Source organism: Barbus barbus (assembly GCF_936440315.1).
Source record: "Barbus barbus genome assembly, chromosome: 25".
Lineage (NCBI taxonomy): Eukaryota > Metazoa > Chordata > Actinopteri > Cypriniformes > Cyprinidae > Barbus > Barbus barbus.
The window spans coordinates 5,157,931-5,176,690 of NC_136753.1; the positions used below are offsets into that span (position 1 = coordinate 5,157,931).

General features: G+C 39.8%; 1 protein-coding gene across 1 annotated transcript; it reads right to left on the bottom strand.

Annotated features, from left to right (window-relative positions):
- Positions 1–71: 71 nt before the first annotated feature.
- On the bottom strand, positions 72–18,623 carry LOC306844583 (uncharacterized protein). Its single transcript, XM_079376820.1, has 41 exons — positions 18,469–18,623; positions 14,988–15,319; positions 14,610–14,766; positions 14,464–14,491; positions 14,268–14,361; positions 13,682–13,702; positions 13,146–13,238; positions 12,991–13,054; positions 12,770–12,868; positions 12,385–12,528; positions 12,056–12,151; positions 11,685–11,956; positions 11,417–11,590; positions 11,120–11,293; positions 10,716–10,830; positions 10,218–10,408; positions 10,001–10,122; positions 9,771–9,840; positions 9,526–9,686; positions 9,183–9,291; positions 8,970–9,101; positions 8,680–8,886; positions 8,436–8,573; positions 7,949–8,072; positions 7,570–7,741; positions 7,184–7,396; positions 6,818–6,962; positions 6,345–6,551; positions 6,122–6,226; positions 5,761–5,913; positions 5,405–5,653; positions 5,082–5,294; positions 4,411–4,623; positions 4,137–4,298; positions 3,822–3,950; positions 3,618–3,706; positions 3,365–3,488; positions 3,058–3,266; positions 1,750–1,858; positions 1,315–1,487; positions 72–1,194 (listed from the first exon to the last, which is right to left on the bottom strand). The coding sequence occupies exons 2-41, from the start codon at positions 15,312–15,314 to the stop codon at positions 1,086–1,088; spliced, it is 5,886 nt and encodes a 1,961-aa protein (XP_079232946.1). The 5' UTR covers positions 15,315–15,319; positions 18,469–18,623; the 3' UTR covers positions 72–1,085.
- Positions 18,624–18,760: the final 137 nt, after the last annotated feature.

Below are 18,760 nucleotides of genomic sequence, written 5' to 3' on the forward strand. Positions count from 1 at the left end.
TAGTTAACCATTAGACCAGTAATGTCTATAATGAAATCCTGTGTTTGGACAAAAAATATTGGCGGTAAAATTGAGGGTACAAAAGACAAAGCTTTAATCAGATGCAATGCAACAGTATGTGACTTTAAAAGTGAGTGGAAAATATATTTTCAGTTGTTCCAAATACAGTCAGTCCATTACTATTGCACTGAAGTTTGACAATTTATAGGCCTACCGTGGTGTTCACAGTCTCCAAATGGAGAGTTAGAAACATACAGCAGGAAAAGTGTAATTCAGACAAATACTGTATGACAAGTCATGTTAGCAAATACATTGAAAGCTGAAAAACATCAAATATAAACAGAATACAAATGAAAACTCTTACACACCCCACCACCTAAAGTGTTAACTTCAAAACATTAAAATATAAGTTTGCAGTAATGTGGGGTGTACAAATCCTGAGAACTCTCAAAAACATTAACAATATTTGATGTAATTAAGGCAAACAGTCTTAATTTTATAACATGATTAGAAGAGGTGGAAAGGTGCCAGTGAAACTATTAGGAAAAAGGCTTAATTGGTGCTGAAGTGCTCTTGAAACAAAATAACTCAAATTAATCTCTTTTTGGCTGATAAGTAATATTCCTGCAAATCCTGGATTACATACTATTATTGCATAAGGAAACTTCTTCCCATTTTCAATTATACAAGTTTCCCAACATTTAATTTACTTTGAAAATGGATAAATACTTTTGATGTAAAATATAAATAGCCAGTATTTATTCAAATACATCGTAAGGCAGTAATCAACAGACAGATTACACCAAATAAACCGTTTCACTGGAAAGATAAAGTTTGATAAGTAGTAAGAATTTTTCTTTGCTCTTATTTTTTTTTATATCTTGGACGCAAAAGTTATGCTCATGGCTCGAATAATCGTTTGGCTCAAAATCTGCTTTAAAACATTGAAAAATTGCAGCGAAAACCCCATTAAGGATACCGTTGCCCTCAAAGCATACAAATTTCATTTAAACAAGACCAACTTGGTGGCAAATAACAGATCCTCATCTGTATCGCCCATAGGCTCAGCTTTGATATGCTGAAATTTACTCAGGAGTTGGCTCGGACCCCTCACTCTTCAGATCGTTCTCTTCGTCGCTATCCACACCCGAGCGTCCAGCTGTACGACGAACGTTTACGGGGAAATCTCCACGCCTAGCAAAGATAAACATAGCACTAAATATGTGGCATACAAATTTACTGAAAAGTTTCACTTATTTGTCAGCAATTTCTCATTCAGTTTGTGTGACCATCACAAAGAGGCAGAGTACGCACCTGAGTTTGTTCTTGAGGGTGCTGACCTCTCGGTTCATTAGAGTAGCAGATTCGGTGGCATCTTCCAGCTCTCTCTGCAGCTTCCTGCGGGAGGCGTTAGCTCGAGCCGCTTCCTCCTCAGTCTCTTCTAGCTGTCTCTTCAACTGCTTCATTCGAGTATTCAGCTTCTCAGCCTGACCAAGAGGAAGATTACATTATGGCATTCAAAATCCTGATACTCTTCATATGTCCACCATTAAGAGTAAAACTTTATTACTAGTTAATATTTCTATTTAATAGTCACAACAAAACAGGCCTTGAATTTAAAATTAGCTGTACTGGAACAAGTGAACCAAGTCACCTTTGATTGAAAACAAAGATCAAATGAAGACTCTGCCTTGGATTTGCAGTAGTTTGAACAAGCTTACTGCATTATAAATTAATTGCACAGCCTACCTCATTTTTGTATTGCTCAGCATTGCGTCGCTCATCATCAACCTGCAACAAGATCTCTTTGAGCTTCTTCTCCACACGCCGCACCTGTTTTGTGGACTGCTGCCTCTCCCTGACAGGAAGTAAATTAAATGAAGCTTGTTTTAGAGATCCAAAGTAAATCACTGACAGTCACTGAGGAAAGCTGCATCATGTTAACATACTAATAATAAAAGACCTTACAACACAAGCTGACAACTGAAAAGTTACTGGGGGATTTGAGGTGTAATTATAAGGGACAAAATAAGGGACACCCCTTCATAGTCTTTTTTTTTACAGTTCTGCAGCTGTTACCTGGATGAGATGAATTTTTGCTTAAATTAGGACTTCATTATGTAATTATTTGTCCAATTTTATCTAAATAATTTAGCTTTTAAAAATTCCAAATTGTATATGACATGATTATTTACCATGTTTATTTGTATAATATAAATGATAAATTAATAAATATGGTCTAACATTATAATCTATTCATTCATCTGTCTAATCATGTCTAAAAATATAATAGTCTTAATATTCCATACATTATCAGAGCTTGGTAGACAATCCAAATTAATAAAACAATAGGCCTATACCTTTAGAAGCACAGATGTCTGTCACTCTATAAAGGTATGGTTCAGCCAAAAATGAAAATTGTCAATTTACCCAGGTTTTTATAAACCTGCATAAAGTGCTTTGTGTTGAACACAAAAGATACTTTGAAGAATGTGGGTAACCAAACAAACAAAGTATCTTTTGTTCAACAGAAGAAAAATGCATGCAGGTTTAGAACAACCTGGGTAAATTATGTCCACCATGAGCAACTGAAATGCTTCTCAGCAAACTGCGCGTTCATCCCTGGACAGAGCCATTGATAACTTTCCCATTCAGCCCTACATCTGGAGAGCCTTGAGTTCAAAGGGCAGATTTGAGCTCTAGATGTTTTAAACCACGCAGGTTTGGCATATGCTGCGCTCACGTGAATGGGCTTTAACGGCACGCGTTCTGGAGACTCCGTCGCAATGGAAACAAACGCCAAAATGCAATCAATGAGCTTCTCTAATACTTATGAAATTGATTTAATTATAATTGCTATTAATATTATAAACCATGCACATTTGAATATACTTGTTTATTCAAATAGGTGTTGGCCTTTGTAAAATACGGGACAAATCACATCCCGTATTGATCTGATATGGGACACATCATTTTACCTTTAAATACAGGACGATTCCGTATTTTAAGGGACGGGTGGCAACCCTATGTATATAAACCATCTCTAACGTCACTCACTTCATCTCAATATCCAACTGCTCTTCGAGCTGTGGGATCTTGGCCTCCAGGGCAGCAATGGTGGACTTGTACTTGCTCTTTACAGAGGTCTCCAAATCCTGAAGCTTCTGCTTTAGGTCCTTGTTCTGGCGGTCCAGCTGGGAGCGCAAACCCTCCAGACGCTGGCCGTTACCACGCTCTGCAGTCAACTCCACTGTAACCTGCTCAGCCTGATGTTAAACCAAAATAAAGCCACAGAGTCATGATGAACTCAGTCTGAAATGTTCCCAATCTCAGCAGTCATCTCATGAAGCTCTCGGTACTCTACCTGCAGTGTAGCTTTCTTCATTCGATCACTGACCAGTTCCACATTGAGATGTTCTTCCTCAAGTTCCTCCTCAAGCTGAGCAATACGTGCCTCCAGTCTCCTCCTCTCGTCGCTGCTCAGCGAGCTGATGGGGAGAAAAAGAATACACTATTTAAACCATTGAACCCAGTAAGATACCGAATACACTTTGATTTTTTTGGACTAATTGTCTGATGCAGGATACCAAACAACACAATAACAACAGGTAACTCACTTCTTGGCATTCTGACTATTGATCTCATCCTGCAGCTCATCTCGTTCTTGTTGGATTTGTCTCTTTGCTCTGTCAGCAGAAGCCAGATCCTACAAAGACCCCAAAAAAAAAAAAAAAAAAAAAGAAAAAAAAAAAAAAGACTATTCTTCTAAACAAATCAAATTGACCCTAGTTGCAGCACAATTCTGATCAAACAAGACAAACCTCATGCAGCTGCATGATCTCAGCCTCCATGCTCTTGATCTTGCGCTCGTTTTCTTTGGCCTGATTAAGAGCCTCGTCTCTGGACAGACGCAGATCCTCAAACTCTCTCATCTGATCTTTCATCTGGGCCTGCAAAGCAAGAGAGGAAATGACATGGATACCATATTGGAACCATATTCTATGTGCTCCAATTATTATTTTGTTCCACATGCAAAAGTTCAGATCTGATTTTCAGTTCTTGAAACCAGAAAAATGTCCTCGCCCCTTTAATACAAAAGTGATGCATGCTCATGCAGAATGTGTATGTGTGAATACCTGTAGTTTCTTAAGCTGTCTGAGGGCCTCATCTCGAGCCTTGTTGGCATTGTCGATCTGAGAAGCCAAATCTGACAGATCCAGCTCAAGCTTCTTGCGCACAGATACGGCCTGAGCCCGCTGTTTCCTCTCATCCTCAAGCTCCATCTCCATCTCACGCACCTGACATATTAAAGGCATAATATCAGTAGTTGTGTATAATCTGTTTCACAACACCCATCAGCATCTCGTGGATTAACATTGCTCTGGAGAAGTCAGGCAGTGGAGCGCATACCTGTTTGACTAGCTGCTTCCGTTTCTCCTCACCCTGCTCATCTCTGCTCTGCAGGTCTCTATCAAACTGAGCCTTCATGGCCTGCATGTTGACCTCCAGGCGCAGTTTGGCATCTTCTGTGAGCTGCAGCTCATCCTCCAGCTCTTCCAGCTGAGTCTTCATTTCCACTAACTGCTGTTCCATTCCTCGCTTGGCCCGCTCAAGTTCATGCACCTTAAAAGAAAAGAACGAAAGATTGTGCACAACTAAGGTAAGGGGTAAGAAATCATGACTGACACTTTTAGCAAACTGCTGCCGAAGCACACTGGATAAAGTTATTTGCCCACCAGTCAAATTGTTTAAATCAATTGATCCTAATGAAATCTTACCACATACCAAAAGCATTCCGCTTTACCACAGTGTATGAGCAAGACCTTCAGAGATTGCATATTTTCTGTTAATGTAGGGCAGAAGACTTCCCAATTGATCCAATTCACTTACAAAATCCTTAATGAATAATTACATCTTTAGAAATTAATAAAGTGTTCTGGCAATGGCATGTAGACAATATTAGCTCTGTTCCAAAACAGTTAGCATGGTGTAAGGATAATTGCTGTCTAGGTTGGCAGCTTATTAGGTTTTGAAACAGAGCTGTGGTCTTAAAATACAAATAATGCTTAAGTTTTGCATACACTCTTGCCAGCATCATCTTTGGATGACATCAGGTCCTCCATCTCAGTTTTGAGCTGCTTGTTGACCCGCTCCAGTTCGTTCTTCAAGTCAGTAATGGCCTCCAACTCTCGTGTCAGAGTCAGGGCTCTGGTCTCCTTCTCACGGGCCTCTGCCTCAGCACGATCCCTCTCCTCTGCGTACTTCTGAGAGATGTTCTTCTCCTCTGCCAGCATCTGCAGAGATTGAGGTATTTTATCACTTAAGGTGATTGAACATGACAAATTTTTAAACTTGGAAAAAATTGTGGATATTTTGAATTTTTCTACAATTAACAGTTCTCTACCTGGTCAAACTTCTTCTGTTTGCGTTCCAGCTCCTGAACGGTCTGGCGCAGGTGAGCCTGGTCTACCAGGACATCATCTAGTTCCCGCTGCAGACGTGTCTTGGTCTTCTCTAGTTTATCGTAGCCAGCATTCCTCTCGTCCAACTGCTGCACGATGCTTTCCACTTCCCTCTGCAATTTCTTTTTCCCATCCTCCATGCTTTCCAGGCTCTGGGCCTCTTGCTCAACTTTTTTCTTCATGTCCGCCAACTGAGAAACAAAAGCAAAAATAAGAACAGTTCTTTCAAACACAAATTGCTTTTAGATCAGCGTCATCATCTAGAAGAATGTGTCCACTGACTCAAGGGTGCGCACACCTGAGTTTGAGCCGTTTGCAGCTGCTTTTCTACATTTTTCTTGCTCTCCTCTTCCTCCTCCAGCATCTCTTTTAGGTTGTTCTGATCATCCTCCAGTTGCCGAACACGAGTGGAGAGCGCAAGCTTCTGCCTGGTTTCCTCCTCCAATAACGCCTATCCACAGAGAAAAAAAGTAACTTTTTGAAAAACAGAATAAAGTTTTTTTTTTTTTTTTTTTTTTTAAATCAGCAACGCTGGTAAAAAACACATCTGTGAAAGTGTTTTTTTACCAGCTTTTTACCATGTTTTAATGTTCGGGCAAGCAGGACTAATAGCCTTCAGTGACAAAAGTGTGTGTGAATTGTGCATGACCAAATTGTACCTGTGTGTCTTTAAGTTGAGATTCAACAGTTGAACAATCTTTTACAGCTTTGATGGATTTGCTCTCCACCTTGCTCAGGGTGCCCTGTACAGCGTCGAGCTCCACCTAAACATTGACACAATTTATACGATTTTCAACTAGACACAAATTTCCATTAAAATTTGCAATTATCCAAGTTTATCAAAATGTTAAAATGCCTGTACAAGATTTTTAGTTTCAATACCTGCATCTTCGATACTTTATCGGCCAGTTCCTGTTTGTGTCTCTCACTCTCTCCATGTTTGACCTGAAGCTCCTGGAGCTGCGATTCTGCTTTCTTCCTGCGGTGCTCGGATTCATTTTTACCTTGTGACAACGACTGAAGTTCGATCTGAAGTTCACTGCGTTCACTCTCCAGAACCTGTTTAGCTTTTTCCACAGATGCTTTACCCTGAAGCATCCAATGGTGAAAGTTAGTCAACATTTTTCTGCACAGTTTGCTTTTGTGGATGGAAAGAAAATCTAGACTTTTCAGAGAAAAACTACCTTAAAATAAACTGGTCAAATATGAAAAACAGTCCAAAATACATGCAATATGCAACATTGCTTCATATTTTAATTATAGCACCACCTTTATAAAAGAAAGAGAGCCATTCCTAATTTTCAAAGCGGTCTCATTAACAGCCTTGATGGTTTAAGAGAAGCACGTGGTCTCACCCTTTTGGCCTGCTCAAGCTGTTCATTGAGCTCCTCAAAGGCCTGGTTGTGTTTCTGTCGCACTTCAGCTAGCATCTGTTCATGTGAACGAGCCTCATCTTCCAGAGTCTTCTTCATATGAGCCACTTCAGTTTCTCTCTTTGCCCTTCAGATAGGAAGAGAATAATCTTGAAGCTGATATAGGACAGTGCAGTAGTACCTTAATTTTCCCATTAGAATGACATGCTACCCTTGTCCAATTTCCATCACAGATAATCCAGCTATAATTACCAGTCATAAATTAAACATAAAAGTACAGATTATTTGATGAAGCAAAATCTAAAAGTCAGGTCTTCACTAGCCCAGTCAGTTTTCCTCATGGCTGACCTGAGTTCCTGCTGAGCTGCAGTAGAGTCCAGTGTGTCCTCAAGTTCGGTCTTTAGAGCCTCCAGTTCTTCTCCCAGGTCCCTGCGGTGTTTCTCAGCTTTAGCACGAGCAGCTTTCTCCAACTCCAGATCTTCCTGCAGCTCTGAGAGCTGGGCCTCCAACTCACGAATGTTCTTCTGGGCAGCATTCTTAAGTGCAGCTTCCTCCTCAATCCTACAGTGGCGCAAAAAATAAATTGTAGCAAGAAATGAAAAACGAGTTACTAAGGGAAAGTGTTAGGCCTAAATGACAAATATGGAAGTGATAGACAAATGAAGTTGAATTAAAATGCTAATCCTCCAGTAACCTCTGATAGTTTTTTTTTCCTTCCACAAGGTTTTACTCACCTTGCTAGTGCAGCCTGGAGCTCTTCCTCTTTCTTGGCCAGTTGGGCACGGAGCTCTGCGATCTGAGCCTGCAGCTCTGCAATCTGATCATGCAGCTCTGTAGAGTCACCCTCCAATTTCCGTCTACTCTTCTCCAACTCTTGCCTCTGCTTCTCTTCCTTCCTTAAACGATCTAAGAGAGTGGACATTTAACATGTCAATGAGTATTTTTTTAAAAAGAAACCAAAAAGTAAATATGTACCGAGATGGAGAAAAGAGAACACTGCAACATAACTGTTGCTGCAAATAGTTTTTTTTCTTCCCCCCAATCAGCATTCATGGACTGACTTTAGATAAAATAGAGTTTTTTTTTTTATTTCAAGGTCCTGAAAACGCTTACCCTCCAGGTCAGTAATCATGGCTTCATGTTTGTTCTTGAGTTTCTGCAAACTCTTGGATTTCTCTTCCTCTTCAGCCAGGTTAGTGGTGGACTCAGAAATTTTCTCCTCCAGCTGCTTTTTCTCCTGCAAGCACAGATACCAACACACAACTATCAGGACAAGCACTAAATATTTTTTGCAGCAGATAAATGGACACCTCATGCAGTCCCTGCAGGTGGGTTGGAGTAATGGCTGACTTTATATCTGGGTTGTAAATAAAAAAAGGCTCGCATCTCAACTGTAGTTAAACATTTTTGGCAAAGAATTATTATAGTTGTAGTGAAATACAACATTTGTTGCGTGTAGCATTGAATTAATTGTCTGGAGCCAATATCATGTAGTGGAATCAGAACAAAAGTTAAATTTCTTTTGAGTCCCACCCCAATTACTGAAGTGAATTGAAACTACATTGTTGATGAATGTAAAAGCATAACACGTTTGTTAGACCTTGTTAAGTTTGGCATTTTGGTCATCAAGAACCATAATTTCCTCCTCAATCTTCTTCAGCTTGGCATCCATGGTGACTTTCTCCAACTGCAGCTTCTGTCTGGCAGCTTCCTCCTCATCCAGTTGCTGCTCTAGATCCTGGGAAAGGATTTTAGGTTTCAATTACAAGTGAAGAGTAATTTCAATCTGAAACTAAAGCACCAATCGCCCAAATGCAAACTATTTTAATCAAGCTTCCTCTCACCGAAATGTTCTGTTGCATCTTCTTCCTCTCCGTCTGAAACTGAGAGACTCTCTCCTCCTCTTCTTCCAAGCGGGACTCCAGATCGTGCAGGATCTCCTCCATTTCCTGCTGGCGTGCAGAAAGACGTGCCCTCATCTCTTCAGCCTCTTGACACAGCTCCGTCTCTGCCTGCAACTGCTCCTGCAGTGCCATCTTCTCTGCGTTTAACTTTCACAAGGAAATATCTGATAAGGTTATGGACACCAAAAAAAGAAACCATCTTATAGGGGAAACACCACGACCATATATACCTGCTGTTGTTTGGACTCAAACTCTTTCAACTGTTCCTCAGCCTGCAGCTGTCTCTCCTTCATCTTAACCAACTCTTCCTCTTTAGCGATCATTTCCTCATCCTGTCTGGTCACCTGCAGCAATGGCTTCACCTGAAAATGAAAAAGCGGAGTTATTGCTTTTAGATCTCTTATTGATCTTAAACATACAGGTTTATGAATCTGGATGTGTACCTTGGTGAAGAGTCTCCACCAATGCCAATTCCTGAGTTTCAAGTAGGCTGCACAGTTCCTTTGGATCACCCTCATGGCTGTCAGCTGCTGCTGCCTCTTAGCAAAGGCTCTACATAAAACAAACCCCAATTTATCATTGTCAAACAGTCCTGTTCAATAAACACTTCACAGACATCTTCAGTCACCCGTTCTCAAATACATTTAAAATGTATAGTTATCAGCAGCGGCCAGAATTTGAATATTGGTGCATCCCTAAAAACAACATTCAGCTCAAGTAATTTTTAGCATTTCAATCTCTGTTGTAGCTCTAATCTGTATAAACTTAAATATTTAAAATATCTACCTCCTAGCAACATAGCCTCTACACCAGGCCTGGAAAGTGATAATGACATCAGTGATCTTCATATCTCTCTCCTCTTCCAAGTGGGCAAGAACTCCAGCCCTGAAGAACACTTTACTCTGACCTATACGGTACAAGTTAGAATCCAGCTCCAGGGCTTTGATCTGAGAGAGAGAATTTTTGCATGTGACTGACAAGTTAACACATTAACAAAAATTATCAATTGCCAGGTGTGCATTAACTATTACCATGAGGACACAGGCCTGCTTTCCATCCATAAAGCCCTTGGGGATGGCATTTGGTGTGAGGATCTCATATCTGAAATTATATTAGGGGAGAATAAATTCGAGACTAGGATAGTTTAAAAAGTCTATAGATACATATACATATATATATATATATATATATAGAGAGAGATATGCATTTTTCATAGTATACAAGCAGTCCGAATAATTAGCATCCACGAAAATCCAAATACCTTTGTCTGAACTCCTGGAAGACGATGCGGTTGGGGAACCCTTGTCTACAGATCCGAATTCCTTCCAGAACTCCATTACACTTTAGCTGATCTAGAACCAGGTAGTGTGCCAATTTACCAGCCTAGAGGAAAAAAGCAGTGACGTAAATTTTAGAGGCTTCAAAAAGGTACACAAGTTATCAGGCTACACAAACGCGTTGAAGATTTCTCTTCTCACCTTCTTCTCATGATTGGGGATGATGCATCGGACAAAGTTAGGGTTGGTGTTTCTGAGAGTGGTCATCAGATTTGTCAGCTGCTCTTTGTACAGCTGTCCTATAGTACGGAACATTCCCTTGCGAGTCTTGACGGCTCCATGCAAGGATTCAGCCATTCCGGCCACTTTGTCCAAACCCACAATTCTGTCCACTGATGAAAACAATGAAAAGCAAAACACATTATACAGGAAATTAACAAAAGAGTTAAGACAACTTTTCATGTTTATCTGTGGAGACTTTAGTACCCAGGGTGAACAGTAGCAGACCACCTGCATATTACACACTGGCAAAACCAGACTCACTTTTCTCTATGACGACCTAAAAGCCTGACAAACAAAAGCTCAATGCAGCAGGTGGATTGTCGTCAAAGCTTGTTAGATATTAGTGACATCCAAAATCATACTCAAATTGCCAACCATTAAATCAATCTACTGGGTAATCTACTCAAAGTGTCATACCATCCTTCCAGAGGTCAGACACAAACTTGTCCGATGATTGGTTGAGTAGAGTAGCCACATTGTCATTCAGAGGGTCCATGTTTTTCATTAGCCATTCAGTTGCCTTGTAATCAACCTGTAAAAGACCAGACAGACACATACAAGAAGGTATTTCCTCTTAAGCCTCATTTGTTTTTAGTTTTACATGGAGAGATGAAGGAAATGTTCTAGAAGATGTAAGTGTTGAAATTTCTCTCCATACTGAACATTGTGATGTATTCACTTGCCCACCTCAGCAATTTCCATAGACATTGCTTATCCAGTATGACTTCATGATACAGACATCCACAGTATAAAATTACTTTACAAACATATGAGAAACTAATCTTGTTCAAATAATGTTTAAGACCCATAGTGGCTCTTACTTTGCCAGCGTAGTGAATGATACAGAAGTCAGAATCATCTTTGAGCTTCTTGGGTTTCTGGAATTTTGGGTTGTTGCCCAATTCCTGAACAACTTTCTCCACAAAGGATTTGTCTGTGGCTTTCGGGAACCAGCACTCCTCATCCAACAGAGCCAGGATTCCTGGAGGACCAGCCTGAGGAAGGGGGAAAAAAGGCCAAGGAATTAAAGAAGAAAAAAAACAAAGTCAAGAAATGAAGGAGGATTTGAGACAAGCAAAGGAATCTACAGAAGTTTGAAGAGGAAAGAATAAACCTACAGTCTTCTCAATGAGTTCAATGCAGGGCTGCAGGTCGAGGCCGAAGTCAATGAAGCTCCATTCGATGCCTTCACGCTGGTACTCCTCCTGCTCCAGGATGAACATGGTGTGGTTGAACAGCTGCTGAAGCTTCTCATTGGTGTAGTTGATGCAAAGCTGCTCAAAAGAGTTCAGCTACAGAGAGAAACAATTTGAAATCAAAATTAGAATGGAGGCACTAAGAAATAAAACGTCTGGGAAACTAATTTTTCCCACAACCCTTTCACACCTCAAAGATCTCAAATCCAGCGATATCCAGGATTCCGATGAAAGAAGCTCCCTGGCGCTTGGTCTTATCTAAAGCTTTGTTGATGCGCATAACCAACCAGCGAAATAGTCTCTCATAAGTGGCTTTGGCCAGAGCCTCCACTGCAAACTCAGCCTGCTCTTGAGTCTGAGCCTTCTGAACATAATCACGACCCACTTTGATCCGTGGCATGAGAATGGCACGTGTGAAATCGGTCACATTCATGCCCAAGAGGTGGCTCACCTTCTGGGCAGCTGATAAATGAGAAAATAGACATTTAAAACATCAAGTATAACATGTAAGAAACCAAGCGGAGATGAATTTTTAGTGCATGTTAATAAAGAAAGTGAAACCTGTGTCATCGGGCATGGAGGCTTGGTCAGAGTTGCGTTCCTTTTTAAAACTCATGTTTCCCAGCTGCAGTACAGCAGATACTACCTTCAAAAGACCTGGGATGAGAAAAAGAACATTTCCTCAGACCAACACGCCACCTCTCAGAAAGACAAACACCAAACTTCAAGTTCATTCAATATAATAAGAATAACTACAAAGTAAAGTTCCACACAGGCCATCATGAGAAACTGTCAAGCTTCCCTGATTCATGAAAGATGACACCTTTAGGCAATTAAACACACTGGAGAAGAAATATAGATGAATGAGTGTCTTGTTTGAATCTCTATACCTGTCTGCTCCTCCTCAGGGATGCCCATAATCCTAAAGGAATCTATGGTTTCAGCAAACAATTCTTTATCCTGTTGTCCGGGTATTGTAACATTTCCATTTGACAGGAAGCGGTACTTATTGTAGTTCTCTAGGCACAGCTCAGCTGTAGAGTGGAGAATAAACCTTAGAAACTTTTCACAGATTAGTCCTAGAGTATACTACACTGTCTCATGGGTATTCAGTGTTAAAGTTAAGTAAGCTGTGTATATTCACAACAGCATCAAATTAAGAGTTTATTCTTAGTTCAAAAATTTAAAAAAAAAAAAAAAAAAAAGAAAAAAAAATCAACATGGCTTTGAAGAATTTATTGCTTGAATTTGTTAATGGCATGAAATGGTTCTCACCACGCAATTTATCTCCTGCTCCCGACAATAAGTAATAAAAAACATGGAAGGCGCGTTCATCTTTGGCCTGTCTGATTGCACGAGACTTCTCTAACAGATCTGAAAAATGCTTGTTAGGGGATTAACAGAATAAGATGAATACATTCTGCATGAGAACAATGAAATATAAATTGTTAGCTTGTTAATATTTTAGTTTCCTAAATGTTTCATCCAAAGGATACAGGTCTCAATATTGGCTCCAACGATGTAACCGTTGACATCAAAGTTTATCCTGATAAACTTTCCCTGTGAATGAACAGCTTATATTAATTCATGTCAACACTTAAGACATTGGGACCTTTTAAAGAGACTTTTTTTTTTGTCTGTGCACACTTACGAATCGAGAAGAATTATCATTTTTCACAGTCTTGGCATTGCCAAAGGCCTCTAGAATCGGGTTAGCCTGGAGCAACTGTTTCTCCAACTCCCCCTGGCAAACAAAGAATTGATTAGATGGAATTAAGAGCACATTTAAAGTTACAACAGCAGGAACTGTCAGCGACTAGTGAAACAAAGACTACATCCTGAAACAAAGTTCCCAAACCATCAATAGACAGCAGACCCAGATCACCTATTTGCAAATGTAAGCTTTGCTTGAGGCTGAAAACTGATGCCCATTTTTGCAGAACACATTCTACCACTACGTTTAGAATGCTAAAAACTATTCGTGCATTAAACTTTGTTCCACACCAGTGTTAGAATTTGCATTAGCTGAAGCTGTTAGGAGACTTTGCAACATAAAACAATCACGCCTGTAGACAACTATGATCAAATGAGCAGGAAAGTGGGGTGTGCATACAGCCCCAAAAAAAAATAAAATAAAAATGGATGGTATAGTTGGACAGAGAGGAATGGGGAAGGCATATAACTCACATGTGACAGGGCGACACTGCTCTGGAGGATGAAAAAGAGAGAAAGTCTCAAAATATGGGCACAGAATGGGGGGGGGGGGGGGGGGGGGGGACTCAAACATATGGCACAACAGGATGCTTGTAGTGTTTTTTTTTTTTTAAAAGCGTTTAGTGTATCAACCATGAAAAAATATGCAGGTATTCACAAAGTCATTAGAAATCCAGTGGGAACAGGTCTAGGCCTGATACAGGAAGGTGAAAACAATTTTGACTTCCTGGTCCAGAGGGGACACAGAATGACAGAAGTTTCAAATCCATAAAGAAACTGAGAAAAGACTTTTGACAGGAAAAACGGAGAATGAAAAACAGCAAGAGATAAAACTATCATTAACAAAACATTGGTCACGAAGGGGGCTGGAGACAATAGCTTGTGTTAAAAATGGATGTGATTATTTACGAACAGCTCTGTCATGACAATCAGCACTCGTCTCATCTGTCAGCTCTGCACGCAAATGAACATTTGCTCATGAATGACTAATTTCCATGACAGTGAACTCAGCGGGGGATAAAAAAAAAGAAAAAAAAAAAGGGGGGGGTTTTATACTCACTTGATCTTTCTTTGTTTTGAAGGATGATGCAACAAATGCAAGGTACTGGATGACTTTTTTGGTGTTTTCGGTTTTTCCAGCACCAGATTCACCCCTGAGGAAATATTAATAAAGAATAAGTTTTGAAAGAACAGCGCTGGTCATTTTGAGATGTTATTTTGGCACTAATATTTCAGAAGTTCCAAGTCAAGCTTACGTGCACAATATGGACTGGTCCTCACGATCTAAAAAGATATATAAAAAAAAAAAAAAAAAAAAAAGAATAAACTGCACTTCCTCACATGAACAGGAGTGCCATTTTTGCATGAATAGTGGTATCGGTCATTCAGTTAGTGTTCTCACCCTGCATCATGCTCCTGTAGGCAGTGTCTGTGATGGCGTAGATATGAGGGGGCATCTCATGCCTCTTTTTGCCCTTGTACATCTCGACGATCTCTTCCGTGTAGATAGGCAGATGCTTATATGGGTTTATTACCACACAGAAGAGCCCAGAGTATGTCTAAAACAATTTACACATGCCATTCATCAAGGCGTTTTAAGAAGATTGACTAAACGCTTACAAATACACCAACATTAGATGACTCTCTGTGAGTAATAAAACATGAAACAATTATGCATTTTCCACAAGTTTTCTGCTTAGTCAGCATGTTCATTTGTTAACCTGCCAGTACATGCACAATATTTGAACACCACAAACATGCGCATTTCAGACAGACTTACATAGATGAGTCCCGAGTAGTACCTCTCCCTCAGGTTGTGCAGAACAGAGGCTTCATTCAGGCAGGTGAGCTCCGCCATATCCTCCACCTTGCTGAACTTGGGTGGGTTCATCTTCTGGATGTCATCTTTGTTCACCTTGATCTTCTTGCCAGAGTCAATCAGCTCCACAAGACACTCATCTCCAGTCTCCTCTTTGATGGAGCCGACCTCAAAGCCGAGCTTCTCTGAGGGAACCCACACCAGCTTCTTAGAGGACCAGTCTGCCTGGGCCAAAGGGTCATTGATAGTATTGCGGTCGGCATAGAGGAACTTCTCTGCGTCTGACATTTTGGCTACATGCGAGAGAAAAAAAGTGAAAGCATTTATTTTTGTGGTTTTAATATGTTAAAAGTTCCACAAGATAACCCAATAAGAAGACAAATGTTCACGGAAAAGGATCTGAGAATTAAAACTAGAATGACGAGATCTAATTCTCCTTCGCTTTATTTAGTCCATACAATTTCTTTGTATAGCATTCTCTTTATTTTTAAAATTTCTTTAACAACCCGTAATTATAGGAATTCCATAAATTCCTACTCAAATTAGAACCCCATCAATCGGTTTTAAAAATTCATATCACCAAATACAACTGCTTGGTAATGTATTTTTTGTGGCTAGAAACCAAGTCTGACTAACCTGGAAAGTGGTAAAGTACAAACAGTAACTGGGTGTGTGCGCACATGTTAATTTTCATGCAGAAAACACGATTCAGCAAGAGTTCTCATTTCGGTTTATTCTGCGTTTAGGACAAAATTTAGAACCTTAACGCCACATTTTAAAAAGTCCAAGATTTCCAAAACTTTTATATTTTTATAATTCATTCATATGTTTAGTACTGAAAATTATACTGAAAAATTGTGCACCGTGCAGAATTGTGGCAAGAATTTAATTTGTAAATGAGACTCACGGTTTCCATGCTACCATGACATTTATGGTGCTATGGTATCTATGGCTATTTTCATGTCAAAAATCAACTTAAGAGACAAATAGCAGTAACATACAGCAGTATTGCAAAATGCTAGTGTGCAATAAAACTTTGAAAATGCTTTCCTTTGTTTGCGTCGCACCTTAAGGCACTTTTAGTGAGGGTCTACCAAACACCTACTGTGTGCTGATGCAAACATACACAAGACACAAGCTCATATTACTTTGAAGTGAGGAACATCTGCTCTGAAGGAGTAATTCCTAAACAAGTTTGGACAAAGACAATTTCATTATCCGCCACACCCTGCAGAAGGCTCCAGAACTCTAAAATTAAGGATAACACCATTATTTGGGTTAAAAAATGTAACCTATGCATGTTCAGAAATGTTTAATCACCATCACAAGAGTCCACTTAAGAAATATGCAGAGGGCAAATAAGAAACCGATGAGTTTGAGAAATTATGCAATGTTCCTCTTTAAAGAAATATAGCCTCCGTGTCTAAATGGATAAATTCTAATATGCATATGAATATCAGCACAATGTTCCTTAAAAAGGATCCATTTAGAAACAAAAAGCTGAAAAAGATCTAGAAGTAGGCATGTCAAACTGCACAAATGTACTACAAGTCAGTTCAATACCACTCAAAATGGTCAATGTCTGCCAATTATAAAGAGTGTTGCAATTCACAACAACTACCATTTGTAATATGGTTAATGAATAAATAACAAAATAAAAATAAAAAGGAAAACTAGGAATATAACTCAAAGAAAAAAAACAAAAAACAAGTGGGATTTCACTCTGGTAACTCAAGGTGAGTCATGTGGCTGTGTCCTACATAGATCTGTCTCTCAGGCACAAGGAAAAGAGAGGCTTCTGGGAGTCCAAGTCCTCTACCTATTCAAACAATGAATGTACTTACTCCATTAACCTCTACACTGAGAAAAAGATGCTAAGTGATGTGCAGTGAAACCATTAATGGCACTCAGAGCGTCAGAGAGGTATCTTGAAAGCGAAAAGAGATGACAACAGCATAGCTTTAGTGCACTGTTGAGATGGAGTGGGTGTAACAGGGATAAGGAGATTAGCAGGGTGTCATCTCTGTCTGCAAGTTCATTAACAGCTCAAATACAGTCGCTGTGATTAAATGCAGATGACAGCGTGTGCCCATGCACATGACATGCACCTCTGTTGGGTTGCCGCATGGTTTGTCATCCGATTATACAAGAACAAAAGAGGAACAAACTATGGGTAAATTATAGTACATGTTAGTGACAAAAGAGTTGGACAATCGTGGTTTAGCAAATTGAAACAGTTTCTGGAACTTGTTGATATTGAAAAGTTGCTTCACCACACTGACACACTTCCTCTAGCTTGAAGCTTTAATGCAAGACCTTAGAAGGCAACATGTTAGAGCTTGCGGTCTGAATTTAAAACTTGTAACAGAAGAACTGCAGAAGACAGCCTGAATTTGTATTTAATTGTGCTTCTAATACGTCAGTCTACAGTTTAAGTGAAGAAATTCAAATCTGGTTATATCTGGCCATCAGGGCCAAACACAAGACTTGGAAAAATAGCCTTCATGTTTCAACCTGGAATCTAAATAAATGTGTATTTATGTAATATTTCTCATTGTACATTTAATGTGTAACATTTGTCACACCTTTAAATGTCCATTTTATCCCAATTTAATGCAAGTAAAAGCATTGCATTGAGCTACAAATTAGTCTCTATGATCAGATTAAGCTCAATATTAGCTTTACACATCAGAACTAGTTTGCTTGTAAATTATTTTTCAAGAGAGTAACGTGGGGCGCAAGGCCTGTCCTGCCTTCACAGTAGTCACCTGCAGTGCCATGCTTTATTTTATCCCTCCATCAACACATTCTCTCATCCCACTGATCTTGGCTTATGTTCAATCCTTGATTATAGTTCAAATGCCAACAGCTCTGAGATGAAGTCAACAGCAACAACACAGGAGTACTTACACCAGTACTTACAGTGATCATTTTATGCAGGGCAAGTTGAAACAGTTCTAATGCAAAAGAGTTCACAAAGAAATGAAGACATTCATGCAACTTTGTAACTAGCAGTGTGACATAAGAGTTAGGCATCTTGTTCGGAGTCTGATATGAATGTGTGTCCTCAGGGCTGAGCAATTCAGGTCGTTTCTACTACACTCAGTGCAGACTGGGCGTGTTGCACAGACCTGAATTCAATTGAGATTTAGATTACAGTTGCTCGTGCATTCTAGTAGCTACATTATTTTGGGTAGCAATACAATAAAATAATAATAAGCAATAATAAAGTATCAGCATGTCATGTCATTCTAATTTTGAATACGTTTCATGAAGCCATCCTAAATTAAGATTAGTAATAACTTCCTATTCCCTAACATGAAAGAATTTGATCAGCAGCATAGTTCCACGCGCGTGCATCAGCTGATTGTGCAGAACAGGTACAGGTGCGCGCTCAGGTGAGAAGAACTGAAGTGCAACTGAATATTCAACTTTAGCTCACCTGTTTTCTCTCAGGCGCCGTTTATTGAGAAGACCTGCTTTCCCCAAATCTCCTGCTTTTACGGAGGATGACACGGATGCGACAAAACTATCCGAAAAACTCTGGAGTGCGTAACACGTTCCTGTTTGCTCTTCTAGTCTCCTCTCACTTCTCTCAGCTAACTCCCTCTGACTCTTAAATCAGCTGTGTGGGCGTGTCTATTCAACGTCGACAACCCTATTGCCCCGCCCATTTATATGATAGGGCGCTTCTTTGGACGTGTCAATCAAAAGATGTGCTTTCATTGATTGGT